Here is a 12,565-nt window from a genome sequence, read left to right on the forward strand (position 1 = left end):
AAAAGGTACATACAGTTTAAAGATCTAATGTGATCTCTAAGTTGCCACTGTAAATGAAAAATGATTCATAATGTTGAAATTTTTTTTATGACGTTTGAGATTGCTCATTTGATTTGAAACAAGATTGGCAACAGGAGAATAATCAATAAATGTGAATATTTTCCCAAATGTAGTAATTATGTGCACCCAAAAAAAATGGTAAAAAAAAAAGTTGAATTGTCGTTAGTTAAAGCTTATAAGGCCACGGATCTACTGGTCCGGCCCACTTGAGATCAAATTGGGTTGGATGTGGCCTGCGAACTAAAATTAGTTTGACACTCCTGCTTAAGGGAGAGTTTAAGATCACGGCTGGATGAAGCCAACAGAACCACATCATCTGCAAAAAGCAAAGACACAATACTGAGGCCACAAAACCAGACCCCCTCTACGCCTAGAAATTCTGTCCATAAAAGTAATGAACAGAATCGGTGACAAAGGGCAGCCTTGGCGGAGTCCAACCCCCACCGGAAACGAGTCCGACTTACTGCCGGCAATGTGGACCAAACTCTGACACCGGTCTTACTGGGACCAAACAGCCCGTATCTGGGAGTTCGGTACCCCATACACCCCACAGGGACACAGTCGAACACCTTCTCCAAGTCCACAAAACACATGTAGACTGGTTGGGCGAACTCCCATGCACCTTCGAGGACCCTGCTGAGGGTGTCGAGCTAGTCCACTGTTCTACGGCCAGGACGAAAACCACACTGCTCCTCCTGAATCCGAGATTCGACATCCAGAGCCTTTAGGAATTCCGGGTGAATCTCATCCAACTGCGGGGCCTTGCCACTGAGGCGCTTTTTAACCACCTTGGTGACCTCAACCCCAGAGATAGGAGAGCCCGCCTCAGAGACCCCAGACTCTGCTTCGTCATGGGAAGGCGTGTCGGTGGAATTGAGGAGGTCTTCAAACTCACAACGTCCAGAGTCGAGGTCAGCAGCCCCCCATCCCCACTATACACAGTGTTGATGGTGAAGGTTGGATCGGAATTTCCTCGAAGCCGTCTGGAAGTCTTTCTCCATGGCCTCACCGAACTGCTCCCATGCCTGAGTTTTTGCTTCAGTGACCATCAAAGCTGCATTCCGCTTGGCCATCCGGTACCCATCAGCTCCCTCAGGAGTTCCCACAGGCCAAAAAGGCCAGATAGGACTCCTTCATCAGATTGACGGCATCCCTCACCGTTGGTGTCCACCAACAGGTTCAGGGGTTGCCGCCACGACAGGCACTGACCACATTACGGCCACAGCTCCGTTCGGCCGCCTCAGCAATGGAGGCATGGAACATGGTCCACTCGGCCTCAATGTTCCCCGCCTCCCCTGGAACATGGAGTTCTGTTGGCGGTGGAAGTTGAAACTCCTTCTGACAGGGGATTCTTCAGGGGATTCACAATACATTTGGGCCTGCCAGGTCGGACCGGCATCTTCCCCTACCATCGGAGTCAACTAACCACCAGGTGGTGATTAGTTGACAGCTAAGCCCCTCTCTTCACCAGAGTGTCGAAGACATGCTGCCACAAGCCCGATAACACAACCATAAAGTCGATCATCAAACTATGACCTAGGGTGTCCAGGTGCCAAGTGCACGTGTGGATACCCTTATGCTTGAAGATGATGTTCGTTATGGATAATCCGTGATGAGCACAGAAGTCCAATAACAGAACACCATTCGGGTTCTGATCGGGGGGACCATTCCTCCCAACCACACCCTTCCTGGTCTCACTGTCTATGCTCACGTGAGCATTGAAGTCCCCCAGCAGAACTATGGAGTCCATAGCGGGAAGACTCTCCAGCACCCCCACTGACTCCAAAAAGTGCAGAGGCACAAACAACAGTCAGGACCCGTCCCTTCACCCGAAGGCTGAAGGAGGCTACCCTTCATCCACTGAGGTGAACCCCAATGTACAGGCGCCGAGCCGGTGGCCAATAAGTATACCCACAACTGCTTGGTGCCTCTCACCTTGGGCAACTCTAGAGTGGAAGAGGGTTCATCCCCTCTCGAGAGGACTGGGACCAGAGCCCAAGCCGTATGTGGACACGAGCCCGACTATATCTCGTCTGAACTTCTCGACCTCACACACCAGCTCGGGGTCCTTCCTGCCAGAGAGGTGACATTCCACATCCCTAGACCCCGTTTCTGTAGCCGGGGGCCTTCAGCCACCACCCGGCTCACACTGCACCTGATCCCTATGGCCCCTCCCACAGGTGGTGAGTCCATGGGAAGGGGGACCCAGGTTACCCTTTCGGGCTGCATGGGTGCAGGCCCGGCCACAAATCAAAAAATCATTTGATTTCAGTGATTGCCTCAAAAGTAACCGGAGCTCCCTTTAACACGCACCACTGTGAACTGGACTCCTTCGTCAATCGGCCCTCTTTTCATTCACGCAGACAAATTCATTCATAAAACAGTCATTGGTAAGACCCGACCCTATCTTTGTGCTCTGCTCACCATGCATACTACTACCTGCACTCTCCAGCAGTTTGACCAATTGCTATTGACATCACACTTTCACCAGATGTTGGGAACAACCCAAGTGATCCATACATAGAAAGGAAGTAGACCAAATATGTTCAAAAATTAAGTTGTGTGTAATAATGTGAAATAACACAGGGAAAAGTATTGAACACTCCAACTGGTATTCATTTAATACTTTGTACAAAAGCCTTTGCAATGACAGCTTCAAGACACCTCCTGTATGGAGGAACGAGTCGCATATATTGTTTTGGTGTGATTTTGGCCCATTTCTCCACACAAGCAGTCTTCAAATCTTGAAGGTTCCCTGGGCTTCTTTTATGGACCTTGAGTTTCAGTTCTTTCCATAGATTTTCAATTGGATTCAAGTCCGGTGATTGGCTGGGCCATTCCAGCAGCTTTTGTTTTTTTTCTTTGAGAGTTGAGAGTTTCCATGGCAATATGTTTTGGATCATTATCCTGCTTAAATGTCCACCCTCGTTTCATTTTCATCATCATCGTACATGGCAGCAGATTTTTTTCAAGAATGTCTCCGTACATTTGCCCATTCATCATTCCTTCAATAATGTGAAGTTTACCAGTACCATTTCCTGAAAACCATCCCCACATCATGTTCCCACCTCCGAACTTCACTTTTGGCATGGTGTTTTTAGGGTGATGTGCAGTGCCATTTGTCCTCCAAACGTGGTGTGCATTATGGCATCCAAAGAGTTCATTTATGCTCTCATCCGACCATACCATATTCTCCCAGTATTTAACTGGCTTGTCCAAATGCTGTTCAGCAAACATCTAACGAGCTTTGACATGCTTTTTTTTCCCAGCAATGGGGTCTTGCTTGGTGAGCGTGCATATAGGCCATGGCGGCAGAGTGCATTACTCACTGTTTTCTTTGTGACAACAGTACCTGCTAATTCCAGATCTTTTTGAAGTTCTCCACAGGTGGTCCCTGGCTCTTGGACAACTCTTCTGATTATTCTTTGCACTCCTCTGTCAGAAATCTTGCGAGGAGCACCAGATCAAGGCAAATTTATGGTGGTATGATTGGCTTTCCACTTATGTATTATGGCCCCAACCGTGCTTACTGGAACATTCAGAAGCTTAGATATGAGACCATTGCCAATGTAATGTTTTGCAACAATTACTTTGCGATGGTCTTGAGACAGCGCTCTGCTCTTCCCCATCATGAGATGTGTCTTGACTCACGCCTTGGCAATGAGAGTTTTTTTGTCGGCCATCAATTAGGAATGAACCAGCTGATATTCATTTGCACTGACAAGGGGCTTGATTGATGTTTGATTATTGATAGATTTTAGGTGTTGTCTTGGCTTTCCATGACTTTTTGCACCTCCCTTTCTTCATGTGTTGAATACTTTTTTCCTGTGTCATTTCACATTTTTACACATAACTTCATTTCTGATCTTATTTGTCGTACTTTCTTTGTATGTTTGGATTACTTGGGTTGTTACCAACATCTGTTGAAATTTTCAGGTCAATAGCACCTTTGAAAGTATATTTAGTGAGAAAAATGGTGATGCGTTAAATACATATTTCAGCAGCTGTGCAGCAGCTCAATTACCTTACCTGGATAAATAAAGGTTAAATAAATAAAGGTTGGCGGCACACTGAACGACTGGTTAGCACATCTGCCTCACAGTTCTGAGGACTGGGATTCAAAATCCCGGCCCCGCCTGTGTGTAGTTTGCATGTTCTCCCCGTGCCTGCGTGGGTTTTCTCCGGGCACTCCGGTTTCCTCCCACATCCCAAAAACATGCGTGGTAGGTTGATTGAAGCAAAGCAAAGCAAATTTATTTATATACCGCATTTGATACACAAGGTAACTCAATGTGCTTTACATGATTAAAAGCATTTAAAAAGAAAGAAAAAACAGCTTATAAACATTTAAAACAAAGAGGGGGAAAAAGAGAAAAAAAATACAATTAAAACAGCATGCAAGAAATAACATTTAAAAGTAGAAATGCTCTAAAAAGCATGGGGGAAAAGAAGAGTTTTTAACCTGGACTTAAAAACATGCACACTTGGGGCTGACGTCACTTCTGTTGGCAACTTATTCAATTTGTGTGCAGCATAATAGCTAAATGCTGCTCCACCTTGTTTGCTTTGGACTCTGTGCTCCACTATTTGAACTGAGTCTGTCGATCTCAGAGCCCTACTGGGTTTATATGCCATTAGGATTTCCTTCATGTATTCAGGACTTAAACCGTTTAGTGATTTATTGACCAGTAGCAAAACTTTAAACTCTATTCTAAAGCTGACTGGAAGCCAGTGTAAATACTTTTGATTTGGAGTAATATGCTCTGACATCTTTGTTCTAGTCAGAACCCGAGCCGCAGCATTCTGAATGAGCTGCAGCTGATTAATGCTCTTTTTAGGGAGTCCAATCAGAAGACCATTACAATAGTCAAGTCTACTTGAGATAAAAGCATGGATGAGCTTCTCCTGGTCTGCTTGACACATGCAAGCCTTCACTCTGGATATGTTCTTCAGATGGAGAGATTGGTTGTTTGTTTATATGTGCCCTGCAATTGGCTGGCGACCAGTTCGGGGTGTAACCTGCCTCTCGCCCGAGATAGCTGGGATAGGGTCCAGCACGCCTGCGACCATTGTGACGATAAAGCGGTTCAGACAATGGATGGATGGATAAATAAAGGTTGCTCAAAAGGTAACATAATAATAATTGCCGGCTTAGGTGCAGTGTTATTCCAGTGTTGTCATTGGATCCAATTACCCAAGCTTCATGCCTGATAAGATGACTATCAATAATTGTCTTCATAAGGAATCACTGTATTATCGTTTTCCCTGGTTACAGGGAAAAGCGATAGTGAACGTGTTGATTCCAGTGTATTATAGCTCAAATGATATCAGTCTGGGAAAACTCTGTTAAATAAAGCAGATCAGGATAAGGCTGAGATAAGTAACTGACCTGCATGCCAGCTGATTTGTAGTAATATTGCGATCCTGCTCTGTCCTTTCTTCTCAGCATCAAATGATGGGAATTCAAAGATGTTCTGCAAGATTTTTTTTTCCTGCACTTACTGTCTATTCTTGAGCCCCAGCTTGCTATCACTTTCTCCTTCTCCCTCTCAAGCATGCTAATGTCCTCCTTGTTGCCTAGGTAACTATTATGGGACCCCCAAGCCGCCAAGGCAGCCCATCATTGGGACAGTGATTCTCGGAGATGCAGGCTCCCAGCAGTCTACTCCGAAGCGCACCAAGTCCTACAATGACATGCAAAGCGTCCGAGTAGTGCCTGCTGACGATGACGATGACTACCGGGCCTCGGAAATGAACAACACTTTCACAGGTGAGAGTATCACAGTGCATTTTCTGCCTCATTGTCTCTTTTCTCTCACTATCACTGCGGGGTCATCTTCTTTGTCTTTGTCCTCAAGCAGTGTATGTGTATGAGATACGTGTGTCTGAGATCAAGAACACAGTTGGAGGGTGAGAATGTGTGTGTTTGTGATCTTCCATGTCTGGTGGTTACATCATGTCTTTTGTCAGGCTGATTTCTTTCCGCACAAGCCTCCAAACACTGCCATCTGCCTGGGAGGAGGGGGGCGCGCCAGATTATTCAGGAGGATGTTTTGAAAGCCAAATGTTGTGACTTATTTCATTATGCATAGAGAATAAAATGGAATATAAAGCATCAATTGTGATTGTGTTGTACAGATAAAAATAAATTGGAGTGTAGCTCCAATGTTTGTGTTACCAAGAATAAAAATCTTAATAGCTAAGCAAAAATTATAATAACAATTAAATGTTATGCTATGCAAATGGAAGTAAGGCACTTGTTGGAAACTTAAAAAAGTAGCAGCAATATCGAATCAGCGTTATTGTGAGTTCAGTAATTTAATTTATCCTGCCATTTAATGACCCCGTAAACTCAGAGATTTGTTTCTAAATACAACCCCAATTGCAACGAAGTTGGGACGTTGTGTTAAACATAAATTAAAACAGAATATAATGATTTTCAAATCATGTTCAATCTATATTTAATTGAATACACTACAAAGACAAGATATTTAATGGTCAAACTGATAAACTTTATTGTTTTTAGCAAATAATCATTAACTTAGAATTTTATGGCTGCAACACGTTCCAAAAACGCTGGGACAGTTTACCACTGTGTTACATCACCTTTTCTTTTAACAACATTCAATAAACGTTTGGGAACCGAGGACACTAATTGTTGAAGCTTTGTAGGTGGAATTCTTTCCCATTCTTGCTTGATGTACAGCTTCAGCTGTTCAACAGTCCGGGATCTCCGTTGTTGTATTTTACGCTTCATAATGCGCCACACATTTTCAATGGGAGACGTCTAGTACCTGCACTCTTTTACTACGAAGCCACGCTGTTGTAACACATGCAGAATGTGGTTTGGCATTGTCTTTTGCTGAAATAAGCAGGGGCGTCCATGAAAAATATGTTTCTCCAAAACCTGTATGTACCTTTCAGCTTTAATGGTGTCTTCACAGATGTGTAAGTTACCCATGCCATTGGCACTAACACACGGTAATTGCTGAAAATGTGCAAAGGCTACTTAGTACTGAATTGTGGAGGTATCGCGTTAAACAGTTTTTCACCATTTCAGTTTTCCTCATGTTTTGGGTGCGACTAAAATGGCACCTAGTGATGCACTTGGGCGAAACCAAGATAGCGCATGGTCGCCTCGATAACGCGCTCTCTAGTATTGTCTTTGTTTTTGTAATTTTCGTTTGTCTTTAGCAACCTTACGCTACTTACTTACACAAGTGAATACTTGCTAAGCTTTAGGGTGTCTATTCCGGACCTTTTTTAACCAAGTTTCACAAATCCGCAAAGGTTTTTCGTAAATACTAACCAGAGGTGTCACAGCTCTCTATGACACAAGGCGAAGACGCAGGCGACACCACTGGGGGGAGCGAGCCAGGCACTGTTTAAGCTTCAACAGCGATTTCAGGATCTAGAACTCCACTTCTGTCGATTCATCATGCAAATCTACGCTGTCTACCCAACAAAATGGAAGAGCTTCTTCTCCTCACAAGGACCAACAAGAACTTTGCATATTCTGCCACCCTCTGCTTTACTAAGACTTGGCTCAGTGAACACATCCCCAATGGAGCGATACAACTGCCTGGCTTCCAACTCCACAGAGCATACCGCGTCACGGAGCTCTCGGAGAAAGCAAAAGGTATGAAAAAATGGTGTACTGATCTCACAGTACTCCACACAGACTACAGCGCAGACTTGGAAATGTTGTTTTTGAACTGTAAGTCATTCTATTCACAACGTGAGTTTTCCTCCTTTTTACTCACCGATGTTTACATTCCACCCCAGGCTAACACGAACACCATGCTGCAAACGCTGGCAGACCAAGTAAATCAACTTGAAAAAAAATTCACCCAGATTCGCTCGTCATTATTCTTGGAGACTTTAACAGAGAAAGACTTAACCACAAACTTCCTAAATCTAAATATATCCCACCAGGGAAAACAACATTCTAGACCACTGTTATACCACGCTCAAAGACTCATCACTCTGTTGACTGTACAGACCAAGGAGGACACCTTTGCCCCTTTTCCATTGTACCGGTTCTACCGGCAACCAGCCTGGTTCTGCCCTGTGTATCACTTCTCCAATACACTTTTTCGAGCCCGGACAGTGCCAATGGCACCATTCCTCAGAACCTCTTCAGACCTGGTTCTAAAACGCAGGCTGCGGCAGCCTGACGTAACTGTCATCTGAGTGGCTGATGTAGGCATTTCTTTAAACGCGGTGACTTGTCACTTTAACAATCATGGCGTCTATGGGCTGCCGCATACCGAATGACGCCGCCGAACCCGACTGAACTGTCGTGCAGTGTGTGTGACTTGACAACTGTTTTCATGAGCCACTGGTTTTGCCGCAATTCAAAAGTTGAATCGCCGTCTTCACGTTGCTGAAGATAAGCTTTTCCGGGTTTAGGTGAGCCGTGCCACATCAAGCCATATAAATAGTATACAAAACATTGACGATTGTGTTTTGCATCAATACTTAACTATATTCATAAATTATAATGTCCTTGTGGATGAAAAAGCAAAACTTGTGACCAGAATGTACTCTAACGTACATACACCTTGGGTACGTTCAAACGAACGGAGCCAGCGAGCCTCCTTTCAAATATCCACACTCTCACTTTTATTCTCATCAACATCTTCTGACTTTAGCAACCTGCTTCTTCCTTAACTATTAATCTTATTGTGCTTTAAGGAACGTGATAAAGTAAAAGAAACTGAATTCACAGCATCAAACACTTATACAGGTTTGCCGGGCATCCAAAAATGGTCCGGTCCAGTTGGGTTCAAGCACGTCGCGCAGTGTGTGGCAGACTTAAAGCAGCTTTTGTTCTGTGGTCGACTTAGGAGGCGTGGGCATTTTTGTCCTTATTGGCAGAAGGTGAAATACACTGAGATGGAAGGTGTGAAAAGAAATGAGCATGCCACCTTCTTCTTCATCCTGCCCCAATCACCCCCACTTTTGATTGGTGCCTGTTGTAATGGAAAAGCAACGGAGGTGAGATCGGGCCAGGCCGTTCTGGAACTTTTAATAGAAAATCAGCACAATTGGAGTGGGGACAGAGCCCTGTACAAGCAAGCCAGACACCATCTGACAAAGGAAATTAACATCACCAAGAGATGCGTAGTTTGGCGAGGATTACAATCAATAGCCAACTACAGGAGACCATCCCCTCAAGCAGAGGACAATAAAGGACTGCCTGACGACTTAAATACATTTCACTGCAGATTTGATGAGGACACTTTCATACTCCACACCCAACTAGCCTAAACTCCAAGGACCTCCATCACACATCTAACTCCCCCTCCTGCCTTGACCATTCACAAAAAGGACATGAGAAGTTTCTTCAAGCAACAAAAGGTCAACAAAGCGCCTGGCCCGGACAGGGTGTCCCCATCCTGCTTGAAAGTCTGCACGGACCAGCTTTCTCCAGTTTTCACTCAGATTTTTAATAGATCTTTGGAACTGTGAGACGTTCCATCCTGCTTCAAACGCTCCACCATTATCCCAGTCCCCAAGTAACCTGCAATCTTGGGTGTCAATGACTACAGGCCTGTCGCCCTGACATCTGCGGTCATGTAGTCCTTTGAACGCCTTGTGCTGGACCACCTAAACAGCGTCACAAGACTGTCACAGGACCGTTGCTGGACCTCCTGCAGTTTCCCTACTGAGCAGATAGGTCGGTGGATGATGAAGTCAACATGGCACTGCACTTCATCCTGGAACATCTCGACAACACAGGGACCTAAACAAAGATCGTGTTTGTCAACTTTAGCTTGGCGTTCAACACCAACATTTCTGAACTCTCCTCCAAGCTCCTCCATCTTAGCATCTCACCTGCAATCTGCCAGTGGATGTACAGCTTCCTGACAGGCAGGACACAGCAGGTGAGGCTGGGGGAAACCACCTCATCCATACGCACCATCAGCACTAGTACTACTAGTCACTTTAAGTTGTTTTAAGTTGTCATTGTATCAGCACTACCACATGACTGACTCCCTTTCATTGATAAATTACTCCCCGTACTTGTTTTTTATCTCCTAAATGTATATTTTGTCATAATGGCTGTTTTTTGTTGTTGTTTTTTTTTTGTCACACTAGAGTAGCTCCACTACCGGAGACAAATTCCTTGTGTGTTTTAACACAACCAATAAAGATGATTCTGATTTCAGCGTCATTGTTCGCATCAGTGGTTATCCGGCGCAATTGCGAGTTCCTTAGTTATGATTGCTTGGCCCATCTACCACTACAGCGTACAGTTAGCTATCTAGCTGTGCCTACACATTGCCTCTTCCCCGGATGCCCCAATTTACTGAATAGCTCAGTGTCGCGATTTAAATTCCCAAAGGAGGAGGTGACGCCGTCCTGCAGCGGAGAGAGCGGAAGCCTGTTAGCTCGCGAGCTAGCTGTCAGCTAGCGCCTCATGCTGCGGCATTGAAAGCACCGTGGTGACCCGGTGAAATATATTCCATACACTGGAGGGTTTAAATGTGTATATTTTTGCGGCTCAGGGAATTTAAAAGAAAGAAATTTTTTTAATAAATTGTCCCTATCAGTAGGCAGCACGATGACTGCCTCGTTAGCACATCACATCTGCCTCGCAGTTCTGAGGTTCAAATCCGGCCTCACCTGTGTGGAGTTTGTATGTTCACCTCGTGCCTGCGTGGGTTTTCTCCGGTTTCCTCCCACATCCCAAAAACATGCATGGTAGGTTGATTAAAGACTCTAAATTGCCCGAAGGTGTGAGTGCGTATGGTTGTTTGTTTATATGTGCCCTGCGATTGACTGGTGACCAGCTCAGGGTTTGGCATCCTCCGGCCGTACCCCGCACGTTTACCCCGCCTCTTGCCCAGTGTCAGCTGGGATAGGCTCCCCCACACCCGCGACCCTAGTGAGGATAAACGGTATGGAAAATGGATGGATGTGTCTATCAGTTCCAGTTTCTTCAAAGCTCTTTGCTGTTTTGTGAGTCTGGGGTTTTCCCACCTCTCTTGCTACTGTGGATTTGTGCCCTCCTTTTGTCCACTTGCCAGGCTGCCAGAATGTTGAATTAGCATTTGATCAGGCCTGAAAGGAGCTTGAAAGAGGTGGGACTCTACTGGGCCAGAGCTGGGAAATGAGTGGAGGCAGGGGCTGGGAAAGCTAGTTTATGGAGAATAAGGTTTAATGGTGGCAAAAATAAGAGGGTGGGGGTCAAAAATAGTTTGGTAAAGACTCTTGGTGGGAAACCTTTGCATATTTCTGGGGTCCTTTCACTACACTATGAGGAGAAAGGGGCTAGGTTAGGGTGGGCTGTTGCTTATTTCATCTGTTCTTTTCTGGCTTGTGTAATACATAAACTGTCTTTTGTTCTTCTATGTTGTTTTTCCTTGTCATGCCTGTTTTGTGACCCAGGATCCTTAGTGCGTAGCCTCTTCCCCTCTCCTTTATTGTGCACAGGTAACTCTAGCGACCAGGATGAGAGCCGCGGTGGCATCCTCCGGCCGTACCCCGCACGTGACAACGCTCCTTCCTGTGGTCTGAACAATGCGGCCATCTCCACAGCGGACAGCGGGCAGCAGACACTGGCAGAGCCGCAGGTCTCCCCGGAAGATGCACTGGGGCCGCTGCCAGACAACTGGGAGATGGCATACACTGAGAATGGAGAACTTTACTTCATAGAGTATGTGTTACAGCTCATAATTTAACAGCATGAATTCACTTGTTGCTATAACTGAAATAGTCAAAGTAGCTCACAAAGTAGTCAAGGTATTTATCCATGTTGCACGTCCACTGGCTATCTGGACCCCCCAATGATGTAGTTTTAAAGCCAGCCCAGCCTCCCTGGGTTCCTCTACTAATTTCCCGTTAATCCCTTCATGTGTCGAGCTCTAAAGGAGATCACACCCCGATCACCTGACTACCTCCACCTCTCGGTCCTCTCTGCAGCACAACAAAGGCACATCACCAGGACATGGCTGTGAATTTAAATAGCTTGTATGTAAATTTTTCCAGTCACTATTGTTTCTTTTGACAATTGAAGGAAAAATCCAGGGATTGATTGTTTTGCATGTGTTGATATTATTCTTATTTGTCTGTGCAGCAGAGGCCGCCGTTCCTTGATATATATGCAAACGTGGTTCGAATTCAAATTGTTATTGACACGTGACGTGTTTTAGCTAAGAGGCTGTTTTCAACTCTTGTTTGTATTCTGTCAGCCATAACACAAAGACCACATCATGGTTGGATCCCCGGTGTCGAGACAAAACCTCCAGGAGTCTGGAAGAGTGTGGTGATGATGATGGTAAGCTTCCAGAGAACTTAGTGTACTATTTTAGCAGTTTGAAATCATTAAAAGGTATTTGGGGAGAAAAATAAGTAGTTGTCTAAGAGGCAGCTGATGAATAAAGTTTACAAAGAAACACACGTGGGGAAATTGCGCCATCATGTGGCAAAGAGGAATGTAGCATACCACCCCTCTAGTTTTATGCGTATCCTACATTGCTGTGACTTTCTAAGGGGT

General features: G+C 45.1%; 1 protein-coding gene across 12 annotated transcripts in view; it reads left to right on the forward strand.

Annotated features, from left to right (window-relative positions):
• LOC133403748 (membrane-associated guanylate kinase, WW and PDZ domain-containing protein 1-like) overlaps positions 1-12,565 on the forward strand; it is a 126,536-nt gene that overhangs the window by 62,139 nt on the left and 51,832 nt on the right. For 9 of the 12 annotated variants that reach the window (XM_061678944.1, XM_061678960.1, XM_061678952.1 and 6 more), the window contains exons 4-6: positions 5,642-5,830; positions 11,458-11,725; positions 12,261-12,346. In XM_061678944.1, the coding sequence (XP_061534928.1) occupies positions 5,642-5,830; positions 11,458-11,725; positions 12,261-12,346 (543 nt within the window). The remainder of the gene's footprint in view (positions 1-5,641; positions 5,831-11,457; positions 11,726-12,260; positions 12,347-12,565) is intronic. The other 3 variants (XM_061678984.1, XM_061678993.1, XM_061679014.1) reach the window with 1 other exon arrangement.

Source organism: Phycodurus eques, chromosome 1 (genome assembly GCF_024500275.1).
Source record: "Phycodurus eques isolate BA_2022a chromosome 1, UOR_Pequ_1.1, whole genome shotgun sequence".
In the NCBI taxonomy this organism is placed as follows: Eukaryota; Metazoa; Chordata; class Actinopteri; order Syngnathiformes; family Syngnathidae; genus Phycodurus; species Phycodurus eques.